General features: G+C 40.4%; 1 protein-coding gene across 1 annotated transcript in view; it reads left to right on the top strand.

Moving 5' to 3' along the window:
• SORD (sorbitol dehydrogenase) overlaps positions 1–25,859 on the top strand; it is a 354,351-nt gene that overhangs the window by 256,436 nt on the left and 72,056 nt on the right. The window contains exon 7 of the mRNA XM_044070272.1: positions 4,690–4,755. Coding sequence (XP_043926207.1) covers positions 4,690–4,755 — 66 coding nt within the window. The remainder of the gene's footprint in view (positions 1–4,689; positions 4,756–25,859) is intronic.

The following is a 25,859-nucleotide window of genomic DNA, read 5'->3' as shown; positions in this document are numbered from 1 at the left end:
CTGCAGGAACACAGGGGAAGGCTATATCAAAGCAGACTATTTACAAATGGATAAGCCATTGTATTTGTTTCTGCTACATGCACCATGGTAAACCTGTGCCCAAGGGGATCAGATCCCATTCCAACAGGGCTGCTTCTATTTCTGCAGCCTTTCTCAGAGGGGTCCCTACCAGAGACATTCTAGAAGCTGCTACTTGGAGCTCAGTTCATACGTTCAAAAAACATTACCATTTACCTCCCTTTTCAAAATACAGGGCATGCTTTGCCACTGCTGTCCTGCAGGGCCTTATAGCTGCTCCTAATGCTGTTTAATTCCATCCTCCCATCCATAGCTTTGGGAGTCTACCCAAATGTAATGACTGCAACAGTGAAACACGAAGAATATAGTACAGTTGTGTACACTTACCATAAATGTAGGTGTTCTAGTGTATTCACTGTTGCAGTCCGGGTTATCCACCCACCAGCACCCTTTCTTCTCTATTATTATACCTCTTCTTTCCTTCACTATGCTCAAAAGCCTTTGTGGTGTATTTGCTTTTAGTTGGAGGTAAAATTTTTGTGTTCTAAAATACATGTATATATATATATATATATATATATATATATATATATATTTTTTTTTTTTTTTTTTTTTGCTCCCCATTTGGGGGGCACCTGACATCTGGGGCAAGAAAAACTGATTAAAATGGCATCAGCTGCATGTTTTATACCCCTGACGACTTGACATCATGGAAGAGGAGACAGCAACCCATGCAGGACCCAAGACTTTGTTATTCAGGCCGACTGAGGGCAATCTGCCAGCAGATTAACCAAATGTAATGACTGCAACAGTGAATACACTCGAACATCTACATTTATGGTAAGTGTACACAACTGTACTTTCTCATTCCTGGAGGTTGACTCCCACACCATCATCCCCATTACAGACTGTTTTTTTTCAAATACCTTTATTGAATTATCACTTGCGATGTAGACAAATTTACATTCATATAAAAGTAATCAAACTATATTAACATAACAAACATTATACTTTATATATACACTGCTATATATCATATAACCTAAGCAACATTACTGACATTATTCAATTCCTACCTTGTTTTTAAACAAGAAACATCTTTATTAAACCATCAATTACTACATAGGCAGTCATACAGTTATATAAATGAAAACCTACCACACCGACAGAGTCTTATTTGCAAGCATTTTACATCCCTTATAATCTACCTAATCATTCTCAATCAAACATAACATAGCTCATTTAAGTTGTGCCACCTTTTAAATCTCACTCCTCCCTTGTATGTATTGTTCCCACAATTCCCATTTTTTCCTATGTAGTTTGCTCCTACCCTTTTCTAACAATCTCAATTCCAGTTGTTTTATTTATGTTACTATATTCACTACTTCCAGTATAGTTAGTTTAGATTTTGATTTCCATTTTCTAGTAACTGCTTTTTTGGCAGCCACCATTATTAGACATAGCAAGGCCTTACCATGTCTACACAATTCCAATTCTGTATCATAGCTCAGAAAAATCATCTCCCTCATCAGACCAATCTGCCCACCCAGCCTCTCTGACAGTGCATCCCGTAGGGAATCCTTAAAGTCCGCCAACTCACCACACTCCCAGACAATATGTTCCCAATTACCTCTCTCTTCCCCTTCACACCTCCAACATTTGCTGTCTCCCTCAGGAAAAATTCTCTAAAGTGTACTTGAGGTATAAAAATATCTTTGTAAACACTTCCAGGCAAAAATCCTAACTCTTCTAGATTTTGTTACATATTTGGGAGACAAACGTATATCCTCCCATTGCTTCTTTGTGAATTGCTGATTTAGTCTCTCTTTCTAATCCTTTCTAACCACCTCTGATTGATTCGTGTAGTTATCACGCAATATTTTATATGCTCCACTAATTATTCATTTTTTAAATGAAGCTTCTGTTCTAGATTCTATTAAAAAGTATACTAGTACTGATCTTTTATTTAGGACCCCCTATTTCTTTCTCTTTGCCTATACTCTGATATCAATCCCTGATAGGGAAGGCAATCTCTAACCTGCAGTCCAAATAAATTATTGATGTCTTCCCATTCTATCATTTTTCCTCTCTAGTTATTTGCTCCCAGTACCTTGGTTCCTTTGCCAGTTTTCTCCAAGAAATTCTAGCTCCCTCTTGTCTATTGTCTATCCCTAATTGCAGTCATCCCTATTGAAGAATCTCCGTTCTCCATTCCTGTGTTGGTTTAGTTCATAGAATAAATTCTGCTATTTTATGAATATCTCCTTAAAGGCCTGCATCCAAAATCCATTTCTCCTTGTTTCTTGAGATTCCCTCCTGTTTCATCATCCCTTTCCACTTTGAAGTATAGTTTTCTGCTTGTGCTGCGTATAGGAGTCTTAACTGTGTAGTTCTGAAATACCCCTTCAAATTGGGGAAATCCCAATTCACCCTCATCTTCTGGAAGAATCAGCTTATCCCACTTGACTCTTGCTGTCTTCCCCTCCAGATAAAGTCCTTCAGCTCTTTATTAATTGCTGTCCACAACTTCTCCTCTGGTTGATAAAAATATGCCTGACCTGTGTATAAGACTAAAGGGACTAAAAACATTTAACTGCTTGTATCTTACTATCCATACCCATATAACAAAGCTTCCATTTTCTCACTTTTTGTATTATCTTGTTTTTAGTCTCTTCCCACATATCCTTAGGTGCCAGACTAGAATCATTTTTAACCCACTCCTCATTACATATGTATAACTCCAACTCCTAGATGAACCCAGGATAATGGTTATTTTTTAACTAACTGTGTTCTTGGCTTTCTCAGCCAGCTGTACCTTTCAGTGAAAAAGCCATTTCAGAGTTGCATGGACAAGCAAACCTAGAACAGCTTAGTTTTAATGGAGAAAAGCATGAAGTCTCAAGTTGAAAGGCCCCAACAATGTTTAACCAAAACATAAATAAAGGCCTTAAATCCTACAACTGTCACAGAGACCAGCACAACTCTCCTTAAACTCAATAGCCTACAGGTTGCTGTGAGCGGACACGTGTCTCAGTTTTCAAGCCATGAAAGACCCAGTCCTATCTGACCTCTTATTTCTTCACAAAACCAGTGGCTTTACAAACACCTGCACTTAAAGGCTTAAATCTGCACCAACAAATAAACAAGACTGACTGGAGGGGCGGGGTCCTAACTCAACATATTCCTAGCCTATGAATAAGTTACCACTGCAGGTGATGTGACAGGACTCTTTGGAGGGTTGGACGTGGTCCTAACTCAACATATTCCTAGCCTATGAATAAGTTACCATTACAGATCATGTAACAAGACTCACTGGAGGGGGGTGGGGTCCTAACAACATATTCCTAGCCTATGAATAAGTTACCACTACAGGTCATGTAACAAAACTCACTGGAGGGGGCAGGGTCCTAACTCGACATATTCCTAGCCTATGAATAAGTTACCACTACAGGTCATGTAAAATACTACCTTGTCTGCCTTTAAGTTAGTCTTGATTGCTTGGCTAGACATAGCTGTATCTTTCTTGATTGCATGGCTAGACATAGCTATATCTTTCTTGATTGCATGGCTAGACATAGCTGTATCTTTCAGTGTTATCATGTGCAGCTGTGTATCATTTGGGTGGTGAGCATTAAGTGTTTGTAAAGGATGGCAAGAACTTTTAAGTGTGTCTCCTTAAACGCTGGATATGAAATTAAGACAGTCCAACCCTATGAAATTAAAGTAATAAAATGGTTTTCCACAGAAGGCATTTAAAGAAACCATGAATGCTGTAAACTTTCTGCATCTGTACTGAAGAGAAGGTCATAGCACAAGCATTATGACAGTACCTGTAACCTGCATGAACAAAAGTTGAATAGTTTGCTGCAATTTGTAGATCACATTCATGTATACTTGATACATCTGTATAAAGCCGTCTTACACATATTTTGCTGAGAAATGTAGCCATCACATGCCTGGATGGTTGTTGCCAACATAGGATTAGATCAATAATATCTCCCCTATCAGAACTTGAAAGGTGTTTTTTTCTTACCTACATTCATCTGTCCAAGATGCAGATCTTCCTGTTGAAATGAGATTGATATCATACACCCTTTTGAAATGAGATCGGTATCATACACCCTGTTGAAATGAGATCAGTATTATATGCCTTGTTAAAATGAGATTGGTGTCATACACCCTGTTGAAATGAGATCGGTGTCATACACCCTATTGAAATGAGATCGGTATCATACACCCTGTTGAAATGAGATCGGTGTCATACACCCTATTGAAATGAGATCGGTGTCATACACCCTGTTGAAATGAGATCAGTATTATATGCCTTGTTAAAATGAGATCGGTGTCATACACCCTGTTGAAATGAGATTGGTATCCTATGCACAGTATCAGATTTTTTTACAGCTGTTAACATTCTTCATGGGTAGACAGCAGTTACTAGAACAGCAATAGAATGATAACTAGTTTCCTACACCTGTTGGTCATTCATTAGTTGACCAATGAGCAGGAATATGTCACAAGAATGTACTGAGTATTGATTTAGTTGTAATCATTTTTTACCGTATGTACATCAGGCTTGCTGTGTTCATCTGAACCATGATGACATTAGAGGAATTATGGCATAATATTAACACAATATTTTCCCATTTATCTCTCCATTACTCTATTTAGGACCAATTGGCCTGGTTACATTGCTCATTGCAAAGTGTATGGGAGCATCCCAGGTGATAATAAGCGGTAAGTTACATTTTGCACATTTTTATTTTGGCCTTGCTGTATTTAAAATCTAAGCTAGTTGTATACGAATATTACTTTTAATAATTCATCGTATTCTTTGTGCATATTCACATTTATGGACACATAACCACAAAACAATGAGTTTTACATGATTTTATTTTTGAATTAAAAATGTTGTGCTATTTTTTCAGTTTGTTTTATTCAGTACTGTAATTCTTCTAGTTTCTGTTTATACTGTCAATGCTGTGGTAAAGAGAGTTCTGTACCTGTTTTGCCCAGTAGGGCAGTACCAAGCTTGGCTTTGTCCCATTTAAACAGAGCTGTAACTGGCTGTTCTTGCCTCCCCATGTATGATTTGAGGAGCAGAAAAAAAAGTCTGCAATCAGGCTGACAGTCCTAAAACGCAGGAGCCAGTCGGATCCTGTTTCTGCGCCACACCCCCATGCAGGGGGTGGGGGGGGGGACTGTAGCAAGCTTCTTGCTACATCTTGTACCATCTACAGCAGTTCAGTATTGCTGAAAAGCAGTATCAAAATTCAAATGCCAGTGCAGAAATAAATACAGATACCATGCTACTAATTGGTCGACATCTCCCGATTGCACCCCTCCCTAACACCTTGTATCCAGGGTAGCTGCTCCCTTCACCCCACTTAAAATCATTGTATAGTAAAGAGGAGGGAAGTGGGGACCAGTCATACAAGTTGTCTCATATGTACTACACAAAGTAACAATGTAATCTGCTCCTGTCTCCTTTACTACCCAAGTAGAGCAATTGACACAAGATGTAAAGAAAAACACTTTGTTAATGAAATGTGCATTTTTAGGTAACAGTTCTGATGGCCAGAAGCAGTACCATCACAGAATAAATGTCAAGATTTTCAGTTTCATTATTACTTCTCCATGTCCCTTAATCATATCTTGCTTACTTTAGTCATTATGCTCTTGAAATTTATTTTTAATCCAAGTTCATGGGCACTGCTGCTACACACATCATGTACAAGATTTTTTGTCACTCTCACACACTCCAGTCTTCACTCTGATGTGAAGAAGCTCTTCAGTTTTTAAAGGCATTTTGAGGTGAACATATGTTTTCCAAGTGATACTATTATACAGTTAAAGTACTGCAACTAAACAGCTGGTGTTAAAGGGAGTCAGCCTTGTTTGTAGCATTGTTTTGTTTATATTGAATGTTTTTGTCTAGACTGTAAATAGATCTTCTCTCTAACACCATCAAAAACAAAAACAGCATTGCATTTTCATTAGTTTATACTTTTGTGACATGCAAACTTTTTTGTATTGCTTCTACCATTCTTTTAACACAATATTTTTATGAACTTCAACATTTACTAATAATTGGGATATAACACCAACGCTGCCAAGGTGAGTGCTGGGTAATTTGTCCTACATTCTCCCCTGTGGCTACTGCTCTGTGGAAGGCCTGGCTAATAAGTCTCAAATCCTCCCTTCATCTACCTGTGTCTTCCTTTCCAATTTTTCCTTTCGTCACAAAAGGGAGACAAATTGTATCCCCTTCTGCCAAGCATTTCTCCTTACCTACTTCTAAGATCTACTTTTAAGACTGCATAGAAAACTGCCAGTCCTTTAAACAACAGATGAAATCCATCAACATGATATATGGGATGCTGTATGTTGATGCCCTGAACCTCCGCCATGTGTTTACTCATGGTGGCATTAATCCTGCGTCTAACCTTCTCGGTTGCTGTCTGATGTATGAGGCTTTCTGGCATTCAAATCTTTAAATTTCTTTTGACCATAACAATTTCACTTTTGGCCAGTGTGTGCCAGTGAATTCTGCCTCTTGCAATATTAATTCCACAATCTCCCCATGTGGTGTATAACATATGTCATTTTCCCTAGATGAATCAGGATCCTGTCCAGCTGTACTCCCCAAACTTTACACCTGTGTGCCAGCCTGTCCCTTACCTGGGACTGTCTCAACTCCCCAACCTCCAGCCATCTGATTGTCGGCAGCTCCTCTTCCCTGCAAACACTCCATAATCTCCAATGAAGCTATTTCTTCAGCCTCCTCAATTATGAATTGCCCAGAATCCCAACTTCTCACTGCATTTGCTGTCTTGGTTATGCAATACAAAAATCAACAATGTTAGTTGTGCTATAACAGATTACTTGTCCTGTATCTTCTGTAAGCATTGGACTTCCATCTTCCAATTTCTTAATGCTCTCCCATGATGCCCTTGCCCATGTTGCATGCAAAATGGCTCAAATCCAAAATGAGTGAGGGGTATATCCTTGGGGTCTAATCCAGAATGCTCATCTGTTCTCTTTAGTAATGCCCTCACTTGAAACCGAGTTAATGGGGTACCTTTCTGATGCCAGAAAAAAAAGGTTTTTAATGCCTTTTCATGCTTTGTTCTGTTGAAGGCACTGCACTAACTACAAATTTGTGCCTGACAGGGTCTGTGATGCCATCCACTGACCCTTTGTCTTTTGGTCAGTCTTTGACCTGTCTACCCATGTTTACTTCCTTGCCTGTTGTTGTTTGTCTTTCGGCTTTTTCCCGGTAAGGGGCCGCCACAGCGGAACTCTGGTCCGCTAATGATTGGCAGTAGATTTTTACGAAACGTCGTAGTGCCAGCTCGACACCCAACCTTCAACGAAGGCATGCCCATTTATGCATGCATGTCTTTCGAACGCTACCCAACCGCGGGGAGGACATGCAGACTTCACACAGAAGGCACTCCCAAGCCAAGCTGAGAATCGAACAGGAGAACCTCTTGCTGTGAGGTAACAACGCTACCGCCATACCACTGTTGCATGTTATGTTTACTTCCTTGCCTAAAACTCTTATATTCTATGAATGCAGGGTTTTAGTGCTCTCCCACTAACATCTGGTTGCATAATTAGCAACCATCTAAATGCTACACAGAGGGCTGTAAAGCAACAACCTCAAAAGGGGAATACCTCATAACCAGCATGACACACCACTGGCAACTTTTCCCTTAAGCTCTGCATTACTGTAGGCCCAAATGGGTATCTTCTAGTCTTTCTCGGCCTTTAGCATACTTCTCACCTTGAAGGACTTTGTCATATCCACCCATCCCCATGCCTTTTGCTGATACCTGCTGTCTTCTAACATTGCTGCAATGCAAGCCCTCAACTTCTTGATTGGTATGAGCCTGGACACTGGCCACCCTTGCTACCTTTTAGTGCCTATAAAGTGATGCAACCCCCTTTTGTATGCCTTCCTTCTATTTGTATTGAGGTAATGAATTATTAGTTGCCATTCTTGGGGATCCACAAATCCCATAATACAAGGGTACCTGCTCTGAAGGTGGTACTGCTGCTGCTGCTGACTTTCTGAATAGGGACCACTGTGAATGAGAAAAGGAACCGGCCAATGAATTATGTAGGCCCCATACATGTTAAGTTCTAACTGTCATATTTCATTCTAAGCAATGAAGTGTAAAATGCTTCATCAGCCTCCCCATAACTCATTTTCTTCCCAATTGGTTGCTCTCTGTAAAGACCACACCTGTGTTGTCTGACCTGAATTTGGCTACTCTAATTGAATCTGTTGTCCCCATAGTTCCTTGGTAACCACTACTGGAAAGAACTCTGATTCTTTTATTGCCACTTGTTGTCTTTTGGTGATTGCCTTTGGCTAAGTACTACTTAACACTTCCTCTTAAAGTATCAACCAAAACCAACCCCCTCCACAGTTATATCAGTCAATATTTCTGCCTCCTCTTCCTTGTTAGCCTTTTGCCATAGTGCTACCCTTTTGAAATATTGAATAAGCATGTGCTGTATTGTTACATGACCCTGATCCTATGCTGTGGCTTTGAGCACCCTGTCCCCTTTACTATTAATCTTTTCATGAATGATTTACCTACTGGGATCATCTTACATACAGAATTCAGCAACCCTGTCAAATTCTGCAGCTTTTTGGCATGATGTTTTCCTTGGAAAACGCATGCGCTAAGGCCCTGTATAGTTTCTCAACCTTTTCTTTTGCAAATGACACCACACACACACACACACACACACACACACACACACACACACACACACACACACACACACACAAACACACACACACACACACAAAAACACAAACACACAAAACACACACAACACACACACACTCCATGTCTTTGGCCAGGAATGAAATACTGGTAGTTAGGCCGTCTAACTTTCCATTGGCAATTGGACTCTAGGTCATTGTATATCCCTTTAAAGCTTGATACTGCCTGTTGACACGGTCTTGAATTTGTCTGACCTACAAACAGAAATCATTTAAATAGCATATCATGTTGTCTTCTCCAGCCAGCTATGCTGCTGCCCCATGTAAAAATGTACTAAAGTTTTCAAATGTGACACATGCTTTTGAGCAACCCATGTGCTTGAACCAGTCCATTTATCAAATTGAATGTCCAGCCACCCCTGGTCTTCTCATGTATTGGTAGAAGCCTAAATGCTGCTTCAATGTCTGCTTTTGCCATCGGAGCCCCATTTCCATCAATTGTACTTTTTTATGGCCTCATCAAAAGATGAATAAGACACTGGCATTTCTTTATCATCTGTGTAATTGTCCACTGAACCCCCCCCCTTTTGAGTATAGTGGAGAATTAGTCTAAATTCACCTGTTACTTTTTCAGGACCAGTACTGTTAGGAATATTCTGAAGTGTCATCTGGGTGGTTTGCTAAATAGTCCTGTCACTCTCCCTGCTTTTACTTGTCCAGTTTTGTTTCACCATTTCTGACATTTCTCTTGCTGACCTTAAATAGTTTACCCCCACCCCTTTTTCTAGGGTCTTTTGCTGAAATCCTAAATGCCTGTGTAAAGCTCTGTTGCAAGAATTAGGCTACCTGCCTGTCTGGACACACTTGTAGCAATTCAGATAAAATGTCCTTTTTTATTGGGGTTGGAAAAGTCGTGTGTTGTGTTGCCTCTTTAGCTCTGAAAAGATGATAGACCTCAGTATGGTTGCCATCCTGACATGAAGCAAGCTTTTTCTGGCTGGTTGGTCATGATACATGCTATGCATTGGTGACAAAAACTGCAATTAAGGCCATTGTGGCACTGACCAAAGTTTAATGCAAAACAGATGCTCCTGTCATCCATTTGCCCAGGGTCCCTTGGTTATTTTTCCATATTGGAAATGGCTGCTTCATAGGAAAGACATAATCCCACCTCCTGCCTCATTCCAAGAAAACAGACACAAATCAGTCCATTCTTACAATCTCATATGCATATTCTTCAACATACTGTAACCATTTGTTACCCTGTGAAAATGTGACCACATGCCTAAAATGATTCTCCAATTTTCTCATGATCTTTTAACAAAGACTTTTCTCTTCTGTTTAGTAACTGCCCTGCATACCTGTTTTTGTCCCTGTCTCTCCTCCTTCCTGTTTAATAAGGAGAAAAATGTCTAAAAATTCACCACTGGCTCCCTGTTGCTTCACCGTTTCCATTAAATGAAAGCTTAATGGCAACTTGTGGGTGCCCACTCCATAAAATTAATATTGAAATGGGCTTGTACTCCTCTGTCCTCTGACTGGTTATTTCTTTTCCCACCTACCTAGTTCTGTTGCCCTGCTGTGTGTTCCTGTGCTTGATTTAACAGTTTTGCAGTCTGCTACAAGACTGCTTAGCTGTCATTCTGGTTTGATTGTCTCCCCCTCCTCCCTTTTCTCTTCCTACTGTTGGGTTCTCCTTTTTGTATGGGGCCATCCACAATCTATTCCTGCAGTCACTGCTTCATTCTCCCAATTAAAAGCCCTGTTCACCTTGGCAGATGCCCCATTTGCCTCATGAGTAAGGCCCTGTAATCCTCTATGCCATCCATGATCCTCCTTTATTACCACTCCCATCAGCAGACCCATCTTGAGCCTCCTGTCTAGCTACCTCCTGCTCAGTTCACATACCCAGCTCCTCCTCCCTCTTCTCCTGCCCAGTTCTGCATAATGTACTATAGTGCTACATACTTATCACATGTGCACGGAGTAGTCCAGAATACCTCTGATAAATCCCCATATTGTTCAAAGTGACCTTTATTTTTTTAACCGTTCTACAAAACCCTACATCTCTTTTTCTTATTGGGGCTTACCTTGCTCTTTCTCTGCTGGCTGACCGTTACCATTTTAGGTTCTAGATTTTTCATTCCTTTGTCTTTTGCTCACTCTTTGTTACCTCTTCTTTCCCACCTCCTACTGAGGTGGTGTTTCCCTCTGCTCATCTTAAGACTCTGTTTGCTATATAGCAGGAGTGATACTCTTCTGTTGATGTGACTGGCCTACTGTTTGATGCACCAGATTATGCCACCTGGCACTGCACCTCACTTTCCTTTGGCGATTCACTGGTTGCCACTGAAATGATACAACAAAAATACTGGCAGATCCACAGCCTTTGGTCCCATGATGACTAGGGCAGTGTCATCTATCTGTTAATAATATCCTTCTACTTGGCTTAGTATTTAAGTTTCATATATCCCACTTTACCCTTCTGTATATTTTATTTATTCTTTCATATGTTTTGTGTGTGTGTGTGTGTGTGTGTGTGTGTGTGTGTATATATATATATATATATATATATATATATATATATATATATATATATCAGAATACTGAGTGTTCAGAAAGTCAAACTTCATATGGTTGAGAACATATCATTGACTCTCTGAAAACTCAAACAATGCAAAAACAAGAGAATCTGTACTTTTGCAGGGGGATGCACCCTCCACACTCCCTTCATATTTTATATATATATATATATATATATATATATATCAATTCCAAGGCCACACTACGGTGGGGAAAAGGAAACCATTCCTCATCCCTACTGTACAGGAGTCTCAATACAACCATTTTGAGTTTTTTTGAAAGGGGTTGTGGGACGCCTTGGCAACAACTTTTCACAAAAACATAAGAGATCAAGAGGCTCAAAAGCAAGTCCAAACAGGAGGTTTTACTGAAAGATTAACGCATTTTCAGAGTTAATCTTTTAACGGTCATTTGATACATAACCAATCACAACATTGCTTTAGCAATTTAAAGTCTCACAGTTAGCTTTCCCATAACACATTGAAAATAAAGCATGACTGAATAACATCATAGTTTTGCTGCATGAAGTATAACATCATAGTTTTGCTGCATGAAGTTTTAAAACACTGTTGCCTCTCTAGACAATATTTACTCTTAAATACATTTTTTTTTTTGCGACTATCCGAAAGCAGGCTACGTAATAATTATTAAAACAGATATCAGTAATCAAAAGTACACCTGCTCATGTTTTTGACACTTACTCGAATGTACAATCTTTTACTTTTACTGGTCAGTCAGAGTCCAGATTTAAAAAAAAAATAATGTTTCTATTTAGCTGGTAAGAAATGTCTGAGAAATATTGAAAGAAATAGTGATGGTGTGTCCATATAGGTAAGGTGATAAGTATCAATGAGATGTATAGTAAGTACACCTTTATGGGCACCTTTAAGACCTGCTCCATAGGATAACAAAGGTAAATACAGGAATGATGACTTACTGACAGGGTGTGCTGCCAATAGAAAATTCCCACACTACTCTATTGTCTTTGTAAAATATTAAGCCAGAGCTGTCATATTAAACCTAGGCTAAAGCAACCTGTTCAGTACGGCCTGCAGCCTGCTTAACTGGTTGCCCTTTTATCATTTCTAAGTTTGATAATACTTAAGTATTCAAAACTAAATGGCAAGAATAAAATTACTTTGCTCTGTCAACATTAAATTCATGTTTGAGAGTTCACATTTTTAGTCAGGAAAAAGTACGCAAGGTATTTTAATACACAGGACCATCTGTGAAGGTAGGATCTGGACTGGATGAGACACTTGGATGCAGTTTCTCTGATGTATGTTATTAATAACTGAGCAATGAATGGAATGGGAATCAGCATGTCACACATGCATAGAATTTCATGAAACAAAGCTTTCCATCCATATGAAGAAAATTTGTGGTATCATATTATTCTGAATTCACTGTCCCCTCTGTGATCCACCAAAATATGTAAAGTTTGTTTGTTTGTGTCTTTCGGCTTTTCCCGGTTAGGAGTCGCCACAGCGGAACTCCGGTCCACTAATGATTGGCAGTTGATTTTTACGTACCGGCTTGCCAGGCCTGACGCACAACCTAAGACGCTACAGTACAAATTGCATTTAGGAAGTAACCAGTCCAAATGGAAAATAGTTGATGTGCGTTGCAGTAAAGAAAAATACAATGATCTTGCAAGTAAACCATTCACAAAAAATCTTTAAGGAAATAACATTCATTTATTCAGATAATAATAATAGTTATTCCTGGGAATTCAATAAACTCCGTGCAGGCTTCGAGCAAAGCCTACATGGAGTTTGTGTTTGCACGGTGAGCAACAGCGCTTATTACATATTCATACCTCACACAAAATTTAAACATAAACAAGAGTGGTTTTGTGGCTAGCAACAGTGTTGCCGGCCAGGAAAACATGTATAGCAACACTGATAGCAACAGACATGTAGAGCTGTTTACCTACAGGCAAACTAGGTATGAGGGATTGTGTGGAATGCCACAGTGATTACTAGGGTTAATAATATAGCAATGTGTATGACCCAAATGCATTACAAGACAGTATATACAGTGCAGAGTATTGTGGAATCCCATTTCAGGTTTTCTGTACAAAAGTTGTATAAATGATCCTTAATGGTATATACACTTCCTCTGACTGTTTATTTCAAATGGCAGTCTGTTACATATCAACATGGTACAGTACGGACTGCACAGTGAGAATGTATATTATGTGACTGTCACACAAAGTGACGACAATGAAGAAGACGTCTTTGTAATATAAACATCCTGACATGAACAATGGAGAGGACATCCACCAGGAATGTTATGTACAATTGGGGTTAGCTGCATATTGTGAAGCTGTGCAAACTGATTTGGCTGAATATGACTGGAATGTCATCAGAGGTTCCCACCAAGTGGGACACAGTTGCAGGCTCAAGGACAACAGTGAACAGAAGCCTGCATAGTCATGGACAATGTCAGAATAACACCACCAGTAATCCCATGTCTCTGAAATAACATATGTGATTCTGAGTGATCATAGAGGTTCTGCACAAACACACTTGTACAACTATTATGACATGTTAGCAATGTGTGAGGGTAATCAAGCACACCATCCTGACACTATAACATCTGCTGGAGGTGTTAGTAGGAACACTGCTATAACTGTATGTGACATTATGATAAATCCAGGCTAGTTGACTGGTGTGCATGTCATATATATGGCAAAATCCACACTGTCACAATGTAACCCATGCCATCAATGTTGTCAAACAGCTATGCATGTACTGTGTGCATCACCAGAATGGGCATTACACATGCATCTGGTATAACACCTTGATGGGGGTTCTGCACCATCAGACAGTAATGTTTTTGCAACAAAAAGAATATCTAGGTATGGCCAATAAGTTGTGTGACAGCTCACTGTGGCAAAGTGGTACACTTCAGTGACACATCACTGGAAGATGTGTAGGGAGGTACATGAAGAAGGGTACATTGTACTTAGTTATTGATGTGATGAAAGCTGTAAACAGTGGAGGTGTTGTGGCCTTTGATGTGGATGCCCTGCAAGTACTCAGGAGTTGAGTTACATACAAGGGAGTAGTCACCACTGTGGGCACATGCTGGTGGGTTTTACACATAGCATCTGCCCAGTACTCAGGCCACATACCACTCGGTATGCTTATAGGAGTGTGCCGTGCACATTATCATTGGGCTGTGCATTTGTTTTTATAAAGTAACAAATCCCCCCATGTTTTTGTTTCATCTCGTATGTTATCATGGCTGTGGCAGCATTCTTTGGTGTGTGTTGATACTGTCTGTATTATATTAATATCACAGTTGGAGTCAATGATTGCCCACAATCTTCAGTCCTGCAGACAACTGTTTGGACACATGATGTGTATGTCATTCCTGATGTCTATGACTTAAGTAATGGAGAGGAAAGGCCAAGCAGACAGCCCTGATGTTTGGACCTGATGATATAGGTCACTTCACACATTTCAACAAAGTTAGATGCCAAGTATGTGATCCATTTGTCTACCTGCTTGGTGATATAGGTGTTTGTGGCCACTTGTGACATGTTGAGTTAATACTTCCACTGGCCTGGTCAAGTTCCACAGGATTATAGTATTGTTATCATGCATACCCTCAATGGCCTTCTTGAAGACATCTAACAGATATAACAGACATAGGTGTGGCACTAACAACTCACACATTACTTTTGTACACAGCCAGAATATTACCAGTGTCCACTTAGATAAGGTCCATGATTAAATGTCGGTCTACCTCACAGATAGAGAGTCAGGATGTGTCGATACATGCATGCATTAGGTGCTGCCCCCCACTCAGATGGATGCATGTTGATGTACACCCTTCTATGAGGGCATATTCTATCTGGAGGGTTTGTTGAAGTGTGGATCCAAGAGTGTCAGGTAGGTGTATGTTCCAAGTCATGCTATAGGCAATCTGTGATATCACAGACCATTGATTGTGTGATAGGCCTGGATGAAGGTGAGACACTGCATACTGCCTATCTTGATCTGGCATAAGGTTTTGACACAGTCCCCCACTCAAGAATCATTGAGAAACTCTCCCACTTGGGGATTAACCCTTATGTCATTAGATGGTTAGCCAACTGGCTCATTGACAGAACATATACTGTAAAAGTTGATGAATCAACCTCTACTAGTAGAGCTATCACCAGTGGTGTACCACAGGGAACTGTACTGGGCCCCTTACTGTTTGGAATCTATTTCTTGACAGTCTAGGCTAAAGTTTATGGCCTTTGGCTTACCAGGTTTGCTGATTATTTCATATTGGGTGCAGTCATTGAGTCCACCAATGATGGTAATATATTAAAGGAGGGGTTAACACAGACAAATGATTAGTGTCAAAGCCACATGGTCTAAAAATAAATGCAAAAATGCATAATTTTTGCCATCTGCAAAGTGGGATTCCCTACTAATTACAGCATTGAGAACAGCCCCCCATGCTCAAACCCAGTGGTGCAAGACCTGAGAACATGGGTAGATAGCAATCTGAACTTTGACCACCAAGTTTCCACAGTGGTATGGAAAGGCTACATCATGCACCTCATAAGTCAGGTCATCATATCCAGATTTGAGGATGTTATAATAGCATTGTACTTGATCCTCATCAGAACACTAATGGAGTATAATGCTTCCTTTTGCATGTACCTCACCAGACACCTGCAGCAGCTGGAAAGACCACAAGGGTTTCTCAGCAAAAAATACAGGGCCTACAAACAGTACCATGATGTATGTGGATAAACTGAAAGCCCTGTCATTGTAATCTTTATCATATAGGATGAGGTGACTTGTGCCTGGCCTACAGGTAAATCTCTTACCCTGCCTTGATGGAAATACTTCACATCCACAAATCAGCTATAGCTGATGACATAAGCAGAGTCTGGTAAGAGGAAGATGGTAATAGCAGTGTCCCACATGCTGGTGTAAAATGGTGTCTCTAATGTCAAGTAAGTGCACACACACACACACACACACACACACACACACACACACACACACACACACACACACACCTCAGTTGACTGCAGTGAGATCAGAACCCCTAACTATGCAAGTACACTAACTAGACAACTCTGTATTTAACACAAGTGCCACTGCACAAGTCTGACTTGGAGAGTGTCAGACAACACTTTATAGGTGATAACATCAGCAGTGTCTGGTGAAAAGAAGATGGTAATAGCAGTGTCCCACATACTGGTGTAATATGCTCTCTTTAATGTCAAGCAAGTGCACAAACACACACACACCCCAGTTCAGTGTGAACAGAACCCCTACCTAAGTACACAGCTTAGAGAACTCAGTATTTTATGTTACGCAAGCACCACTGCACAAGTCTGACTTTTACAAGACTGCAGTACAATTTCTAGTGGATGACATCATCAGTGGATGTTAGAAAGAAGATGTCGGGCGTCGTACATGAAATAGATGTGTAGGCATGTGCAACAGTCAAAATACTGGCAATCTATGGTACTGGAGTGGTAACTGCAGGATACACACTTTTATGCTCTTCTGACTAGATAAACACAAAACACCTCCCAGTTGACTGCAGTGAGATTGGAACCCCTACCTAAGTACACAGACTAGAGAATTCAGTATTTTAATCAAGCACAAGTCTGACTTTTACAAGGCTGCAGGACAAATTCTAGTGGATGACATCAGCAGTTGATGTTGGAGAGAAGATGTTGGGAGGCCTGCATGAAATGGATAGCTAGCCATGTCCGACTGTGAAAATATTGGTACTCCATAGGATTGTGGTGATGACTGTAGGATACTCAGTTATGCTCCTGACTAGACACACACACACACACACACACACACACACACACACACACACACACACACACACACACGCGCACACACACACACACACACACACACACACACACACACACACACACACACACACACTCTCACACAGGTTGACTGCATTGAGAACAGAACCTCTACCTAACTACACAAACTAAAGAACTTAGTACTTTACACAAGTGTCATGGCACAAGTCTGACTTTTACAAGGCTGCAGGACAACTTATAGTGGATGACTTCAGCAGTGGATGTTGGAGAGATGATTTTGGAAGGCCTGTATGGAATGGATAGCTAGCATTTCCAACTGTTGAGATATTAAAGTTCTGCATGTTACTAGAGTGTGCAATGTGTAGTATTTGGTGGCTGTCTTTCCACTGTGCAGGTATACTTTGAGACAACTGTACAAAGTGCATGCAAACAGGTGTCCACATTACTACAAGTATTGGAATATCTGAATGTGCATTGTCATTATAAAGATGTGTATGGTATACAAGACATTTTTGTTTATTTCTGTAGTGTAGTTGATATATTTTGTGAACAAGTACTGATAGACCAAGGTTGCAGTGCATGGGGGAGGTAACAGATTGCTGCATTGTAAATATGTGTTATTGTCTTAGTGCCTTCATTTTGTTTGTGTTTCCACCTGTAGTTTCATGGCAAGAAGACTAAATGGAGAGTAAGCAAAAGTAATACATGCTATTGTCCAATTTGCATAGAACACTGCTGAGTAGTGGGTTTGCTCGATGGTTGGCAAATGTTTGCCCATGTGAGATGCACATTTCTACTGATTCCCCTGTTTGTACATAGTTAACCGGTGCACAAATGTGAGCCTCATTGCTAGCATTATGAGAGTTCTCAGTAATGAGTATATGAAACACACCTTCTGCTTAGCTGACTTGTGGCAGCAGGTGCAAATGCATTGACACATTTCTTTTGAGCCCAGATGATCTAAGGTTACAATCTAGGTGTATGTAATAGTTTTAATGAAGTAATTCTTTATAATACATTGACTGTGTGTTACCTTATCACAGCATGTTTAAGCAGCATTGTTTGGAGGAAACAGCACCAAGGAAGAGATGTTCACTGTTATTTGGAGTTGGTGAATGATGCCAAACTCCACGCATAGAGGCCACAAATGAAGGGCTCCATTGCTTTTTTTTTTGTTACTTGTGTGTTGTACATGATTCTCTTTTTAGACTAGATTATACATGTTAAAATGGGGTAGATAGGAAAGTGGTGAAATGGGGGGGGGGGCAAGCAGGCTAAAGAACAAAGGGAAAGCAATATAGTAATGTGCAGGAGGGAGGTACGAAAGAACCGTAGCTATCCATTTCTTCAGCAGTGTAAAATGAAAATATGTGCAGAATATTATCTGAATTAACCTCCACAAAGTGGGATGACAACAACACAGTCATGTTGTATAGCCAATTTAACCAAATCAAGTGTGTCAAGAAGACACGTGTGTGAAATGGAGAAGAATGTATGGGATGATTTTTTTTTTTTTTTTTTTGAGGGACAGGTGCACTTTTTTTTACTTAGTAAGAGAGGAATGTTGGGTAAGGGACATTGGTATTTCTGGGTCAGGTAAGTTGGGTAGGTGAAGAACAGATGCAAACAAATAAGAGAAACAAGACAAGACACAGGGATGGTGAGAGACACAAAGGGTTGGAGGACACCATGATTGAGATGAGGGAGGGGACAACACAAGCCCATGTCCATCAAATATGGGGACAGTGAGAATTTAGTCCTCACTCGCAGGACTGTCATCACTGTCCCCTTACTCCATTGATGGCTGGAGTGCTTGATGTCTCTTCCTCCTATGGACTATGAGGGACAACAGCCTCTTCATCCGGCCTAGGTGTACACCAGTGGTGCTGTGCTTGACCCTATATACCAACCCAGGCATCTTCGCCATTACTCCTGGAGGGTACCACAGCACCAGTTGCTGGGGTAGTACTACCTGAGTGTGCAGGTAGTGCAGGAAGAGCAGAGGTAGTACTGCCAGGCTGGGTCCCAGATGTGCTGGGCATCAATGCCAGAGCAGTTGGAGAGGGGGCAGGCTGAGCCTATAGGGTTGGCCTACCTCCCTGTGTTGTAAAGTATTTAGTGATTTGTTACAACAGTAAAATGTCTGGAATTTCCTGTATTAGAACCCAGAACCATGGGTATGGCAGCCTTACACTTACACATGGTGCCACAGGAATTTTGAAATAACACTTGGATATTTTGCCATTCATTACTATAAACTGAACTGTCACAACAGTAAAAATATGTTGCACTTCCTGTATTAGAGCCCAGGACCATCTGTATTACAGCCCTGTAGTTACACTTGCTGCCATAGGTATATTTAGATAACAGTTGAATATTTCAGTATTCATTATTAACGTCTGTGTGTTAACTGCCATGCAACACCACTTAGCATGTTTCTGTGGTGCCTAGCACACTTGATACAATGTATCTGGTTTGAAATAGTTGACTGTTTCCTCTCTGCAGGTGTTCTAGGACTGCAGGTGTTGGGGAAACTTGCTAACCACTGCGTAGTGTCACTAAACAGTGCTGGGTGATGGAAAGCAAAAAATGGAACAATGTATCCTTTTTGACATTTAGAATGTTTACGCTCAGTCTGCAGGTGTTCTGTCTGCTTCCTGTGTGGGCCATTTGTCCATGTTCCACACTGCTAAGTGTCGCACAAATGAGATATGCAAAGCTAAACTTGTTTTAGCTTTGTGATCAGTGTTTATTAGGTGTCATCCTTAAAAGACACGGGTGGGACTTGAACCCTGATGTACAGATATTATATGTTGTGTGGGTCAATATATTTGGTAGATGTGCTACACACACAAGTGATTCACAGGTGTAGTTGAAGTATTGGTCATGCAACAAGTACTTTACATGACATTTATTGTTTTTCTCCATTTCTCCCTTTTGTGCTAAGCTGTGCACTGTGCAAATCCTGGCCATAAAAAAAGGAAAATTAGGAGAAAGGAAGAAAATAAATCTTTTAAATAAATAACACTACAAAATTTATGTTGATACACATGAAGTGCTTTCATACAGGTCTGGATGTGAACTCTATACAGGTCTGGATTTGAACTCTCATTCCAATGAACCTTCAAACACAGTAAGGGTGTCATCCCTTTTTGCCACAGAAACAGCTCTGCACGAGAGAATGAAAATCATTGGGGATACAAGCAACTGCAACATCATCCGCAGTATTAACAAAACATCACAGTTGTACACTTCTGAGTTGATTGTACATGTATTAATTTTAAATGTAGTGCAGTGAGTGATCACACTACCATTAACAAATATTGCTTGCAGAAATGCAGCTCTGTCTTATCTCTCTGTGTATGTTGCTTATTCTTCTCTTATCTGACCAGTAATCTGTGACATGCAGTTGGTAAGGCATTTTGTATCATTATCCTTAATATGTGTGAGGATATTAAATGGCAATAATGTACAGTTGTCAACAAATGCAGGAGAGGTTGGATGTTACTGAATAGACTGCGAAATGTGTGCTGCTGAATTACATTTCAAATATTGATACAATTACTTCTGCACTGTGTAAGTCTAACCTGGCTGACACACCTACTGGAGGTAAGGGAGTCTAAATTGCTGTTGCGTTTTCCTTCTCTCCATCAGTAATCATTCACAGTTACAATCCATTAGCAACCAACACTGAAGGAGTGCCTACACCATGTTTACATCTGCTACACAGGCCAAGAATTTGGGATTCAGCAATTCTAATGAGTACAATGAGTACACACCTCTTTTGCATCTTTACCATACTCACATCATTGAATCTACACTGTAAAAAGGAAACCATGTAGCTTGGGAACCTGAAGGTAAGGAGACTTGTTTATGTGGATAACACAGAAGAAGATTGATAATACTTTGCATTTATATGCACAGAAGACAACTGATCTTGTTAAGGTATGATGGCATTTTTAGTTATATACTGGATATGCTCACATTTCACAAAGAAAAATATTTGTTTATATATATGCATTACCAAATATTCTTTTTATCTGTATGCACTTCTTAGAAGTTTACTCATGGCATAGGCATTTTTGTCAGGGCATTTTACTTTCTCAGATGCACAGCTTTATTAACTTTCATCAAAAGTCCTAAAGTTACAACTGTTTCTGTTTACACACTTCTATTGTTATTTCAGTGAAATGTAAATGTCCTGTATTGTTAATGACACTGGGGTGTTAGCCTTGTAGAATGGCCCATAGACACCCATGGGGGAGTGCTGGCCAAAGGCAGATATGACTGGCAATTTTATAAAAGTGAATGTTCTGTGGTAAATGTGTACCCATGTTTTGGGATGTTTTATTTGATAGCACTTTTAGCAGATCACTGATGTTTTATTACCTTTTGTTTGTTAGCAAAATGTGTTATTTGCTTGTTGTTTTGGGGGTGGGGGAGCCAAGTTCTATTTATGTGTTGGCACCAACAAAGTTGTTTGTGCAGAGGTTTGCTTTGATATTGTTACTCATTTTGTTTTGGAACCAACCTTGCTTTGTGTGTGATTGTAATTATGTTACAACCATATATCCTTTTTTATATTTTAATATATTGACTGTTTTTGTTTCTCTAGTGGGTAATATTGAAAAAACTACATTTTTATGTGGTATATCTATAATTCTCTATAATTTCTGTCCATTGTAAATCTCTTTTGTTATAGTGTTTTATGCACCGGGTTTCTGTGTAAAACCTTCTAAATTTTTTTTCGTGTTAATGTTTTGTCATTGTTAAATTCTCTAAAAAATGTATACTCTTCAAGTATTGTTCTTTGTAAATGTTCTTTGTAACTATTGTTGTATTTTGTATGGAGATTTTCTCCCCGGGCATCCTCTGAAAATGGGCTATCACCTAGTCAGACTATCCCGGTAAACAAAAGTAAATAAATATCTAAGCAGGACTTTTTTGTGATACATATGTGTATCATCCTTCTTTTGTGTTCTATGTCACCTAGAACTGTAGCACCCAGGAGTCCCAGTGCCTGCAAATCCCCCTTCGGTGACCCTAAGAATAATGTAATTGTCCAAGCATTTAGGTAACATGGTGCCTATCTACTTGAGAGAGGATGTGGGAATATGCCTGAAAGAATGCAAATTTGGCAGCAGATAGTGGATAATGTAAATGCTGTTCATAGCAAGAGCAGGACATATGATCAGGTGTGTCACAGGGCTACTGACATGATTTCATCGGCCTTGAGGAGAGGATGTGCAGTGGTCCGTGGACAGATGGCTACCGGGGGGGCCTATTACAGAGCCACCACTGACACCAAATGAAGAGTTCTGTCCACTGTCAGGGATCCAGAGAGCTCAGTGGAAAGTGCACAACAGCATGCGATTGATGTTGGTGCTGCTGTTTCAGGGAGGACAAGTATGTCCCAGGAGGAGCTTCCAGGCAGACATACCTATCTCATTTGTTAATTATTTCTTGTATAGTAAATTCTGATAGTTATACTTACGTTTTGCTTAACATAAATTTGTTTTTTTTTTGGGGGGGGGGGGGAGACTAGTTGTACACTGATACAGTTAAAACATTCTGGTTGATTACACACAGGCTTGGGGTAGACATGTCATCCACATTTTTTTTAAAGTATAGTTAATGGACATTTAAAAGGCCAATGGTTTTAACCCCCTGTGTTACTGTTAATTTTGATGATGCTGTCCTTACCTTTTGTTTAACTTCTTCCTGGACCATCTGGCCTAGGAACTCTGGACTCATCTGCACATGGTAAGCAAAACATTTTATGTCAGTATTGATGAGCATTTCACAGAAATATTTATTTTACCCATATGAGTGATGTGGGTGTTACAACTTTTATGTATTGCTGTACTGTCTGTAATAGTGGCACCACTGTTAGTTTGTTAACATATATTGGACTAGAGTAGTGTAGGTATTCATTTCTTGTGTATTGCTTATTACCACAGATGATCCTGACAGTGAAAGTGTAGGACTCTTACCACCTGATTCAGAGTATTGGTAGACTCTTATGATGATGGTGGGCAAAAAAGGCGTAGTTGACATTCAGCCATCCTCTGTAATTCCATCAGATGCAGCCAGTAGGCCTATGCCAACCCATTCCACTGAGCCTGCAAATTTTGGACAGGTGGTGGGTGAGACACTCGATCAGGGTAGTGTGGTTACTGTGGCTTCAGTGCCTGTTGACTCTGGCCTTAGCCAAAGTGTGGGCAAGGTGCCACGCAGGAGAGTTGTTAGGGGTGCTCAGAGGAGGCCTTACTATCCATTCTCCACCTGATTCAGGTTTGTCTTTCCATGCCACTCAGTGTATGTTTAGGGCCATCATGGAGGCACAGGCACATTCCAATAGGTCCTCCATAGAAGTGCCTAGGATTGTATATGTGGCACAAACCAACATGCGTGACTGCCTCCACTGTGTTGGAAATTCAATAGATTGGATGAATGACATGTTGGAATGGGCAGTGTCTGTGATGGAGCATTTGCTGGAAGGGGGATGGCATCCATGTGGGCATAGGTCAGCCACAAAATCTGATAGCCAACATGGCCATGCCTGATCATGCTGCTGTAGTGGCACTACTTCCACTGCTCCACCAGTGGTTGAAGTGTCCACAGCCAGATGTGACAAGCCATGGAGTCGTGATCCTGAATGTACTCTTGAGGAGAGCTCATCCAGCAGACATCAGTCACGTTCAGGTAGCAGCAGTGCATCTGACCATAGGCGTGAACATACCAGTGCAAATCCTAGCAGAGTCAGTTCTTGTGGTCAAGTATGACAACGATGAACTGCCACCTCTACCATGCACAATTCACACCTGTCTGACATACCAAGACATAGAGCTAACACAGAGCTTGGCTGTGTTCTTGCCAACATTCACATATAAGTTTTACCTGGAGTGCCTATACAGACGCTCACACACACACACACACACACACACACACACAAACACACACACACACAACAGTTACATGGTTCAGCCATGAGGCTTAAAGCTCATTTTGTTTCACTGGCCATTTTTTCCTTTATTCAAATATTTGCCTGTTTTTCTTTCTTACTCACATGCACTCACTTACCTTTTATGTCAGCCTAGGCACGCACGCACACACACACACACACACACACACACACACACACACACACACACACACACACACACACACACACACACACACACACACACACACACACACACACACACACACACACACACACACACCACCCTGTGCAAGTGATGGTAACTGTGCCATATCCTTGTTTCTATCTTGTGGATTCAGGGATACATAAGCTTTGTGTCTGATGCTCAGGGTGCATAGCTGACTTAGTGCTTAGTATACCTGTGTTTGTGTTGTTGTTTACTAAATTGTACTGCTTTTTTACAATTTTTGTAATGCACTCATGCCTCCATCACTCTTACAGCTACAAAGCTGGACCAAGTCATAAATAAAAGTGACAGAGGCTGAACAATAGGGAGACATTTTACATAGTTTGGTCTTTTAAAGTTAGTCAGTTGATAGAATCATATCAGTATTTTTAAGAATTGTCTGAGGATAATGAAGTATGAAACTGAAATGCGTGTCATTAATTTCTAACTTCTGTCTTTAATGATTTGCTAGTACGAGGCCAAACTGAGAACATTCAGTGACCATCAGTAATTCTGAGAGGTATGAATTTGTGAATCTTTGATGCCTGAGGCCTATTTCTTGATAGAGCACACGTGTTCACATAAGTCTCTACTGTCACATGTTGAGTCATTGCTGTACAAATCACCCACTTTTTACTTTCTTACATTGCCAAGTAACAGCATGCAAGGATATGCCATTCATTTGTATTACGCATTTTTTAATACTCCAGGTTTAACACTTACTTTGTAAATCCAGCAGTTGCTACAGCTTTAGTTCAGGGCTGAGTCTGATGCTATGAGCTTGCCAGTGGTGGTGGGATGTGTGCCTCTTCCCCTTGTTGATCCTAATGAAGCTGTTTTCTCAGGATGATGTTGTGAAGCATGGCACAGAAGGTGAAGATTTTAGTGCATGTACATGAATTGTACTGCAGGGCTCCCAAGATGTATCTAGGCACTGGAACCACAACTTCCACTCTATGATCTTTCTGGTTTAAGCGTATGCCTCATTATGGTGTTCTTCAGTGGATGTGTGTGCTTTTCTGATGGGCATTATCAGCCATGGTTCCAGTGCATAACCTGCATCCCCCCAGTAAATGACCCTATGGGATATTGCCCCCAAATGAACATCTGATACAGTTGGGAGCTGGGCCAGATACAGTAGTCATGGTACCTACCTGGGTTGCCAGCACACACATTCAGAATGATTTCCTTAGCATTACACATGACAGTTAATGGAGTTGAAGTCCTTTCTATTTATGTTAACCCTTCCCTGTTCCCCGGGTGTTGCTTTGATTTCTATATGTGTACAATCTGTAGCACCCAGTACTTCAGAGTAGTGTGCTACAGGGTAGAACTTCTGCATATTTGTGGCCCTGTCCTCAGGAGTATGGGGAAAATATATATGGTCACTGGCATGTTGGAGCATAGCATTCAGGAATTGATGGAGGATCCTGGATGCTCATACCTGTGACACCCTCAGCATGTCCTCTATTCATCTCTGAAAGGTACCTGTCGCCAAACGTCTAAGTGCTACACATACCTTTGTCACAACTGATTCTCCTTGCTTACCCTG

The sequence above is a fragment of the Protopterus annectens genome, chromosome 4.part1, assembly GCF_019279795.1.
Source record: "Protopterus annectens isolate FY-2018-M chromosome 4.part1, PAN1.0, whole genome shotgun sequence".
Taxonomy (NCBI): Eukaryota; Metazoa; Chordata; order Ceratodontiformes; family Protopteridae; genus Protopterus; species Protopterus annectens.
This window is presented reverse-complemented; position numbering and strand designations above follow the sequence as displayed.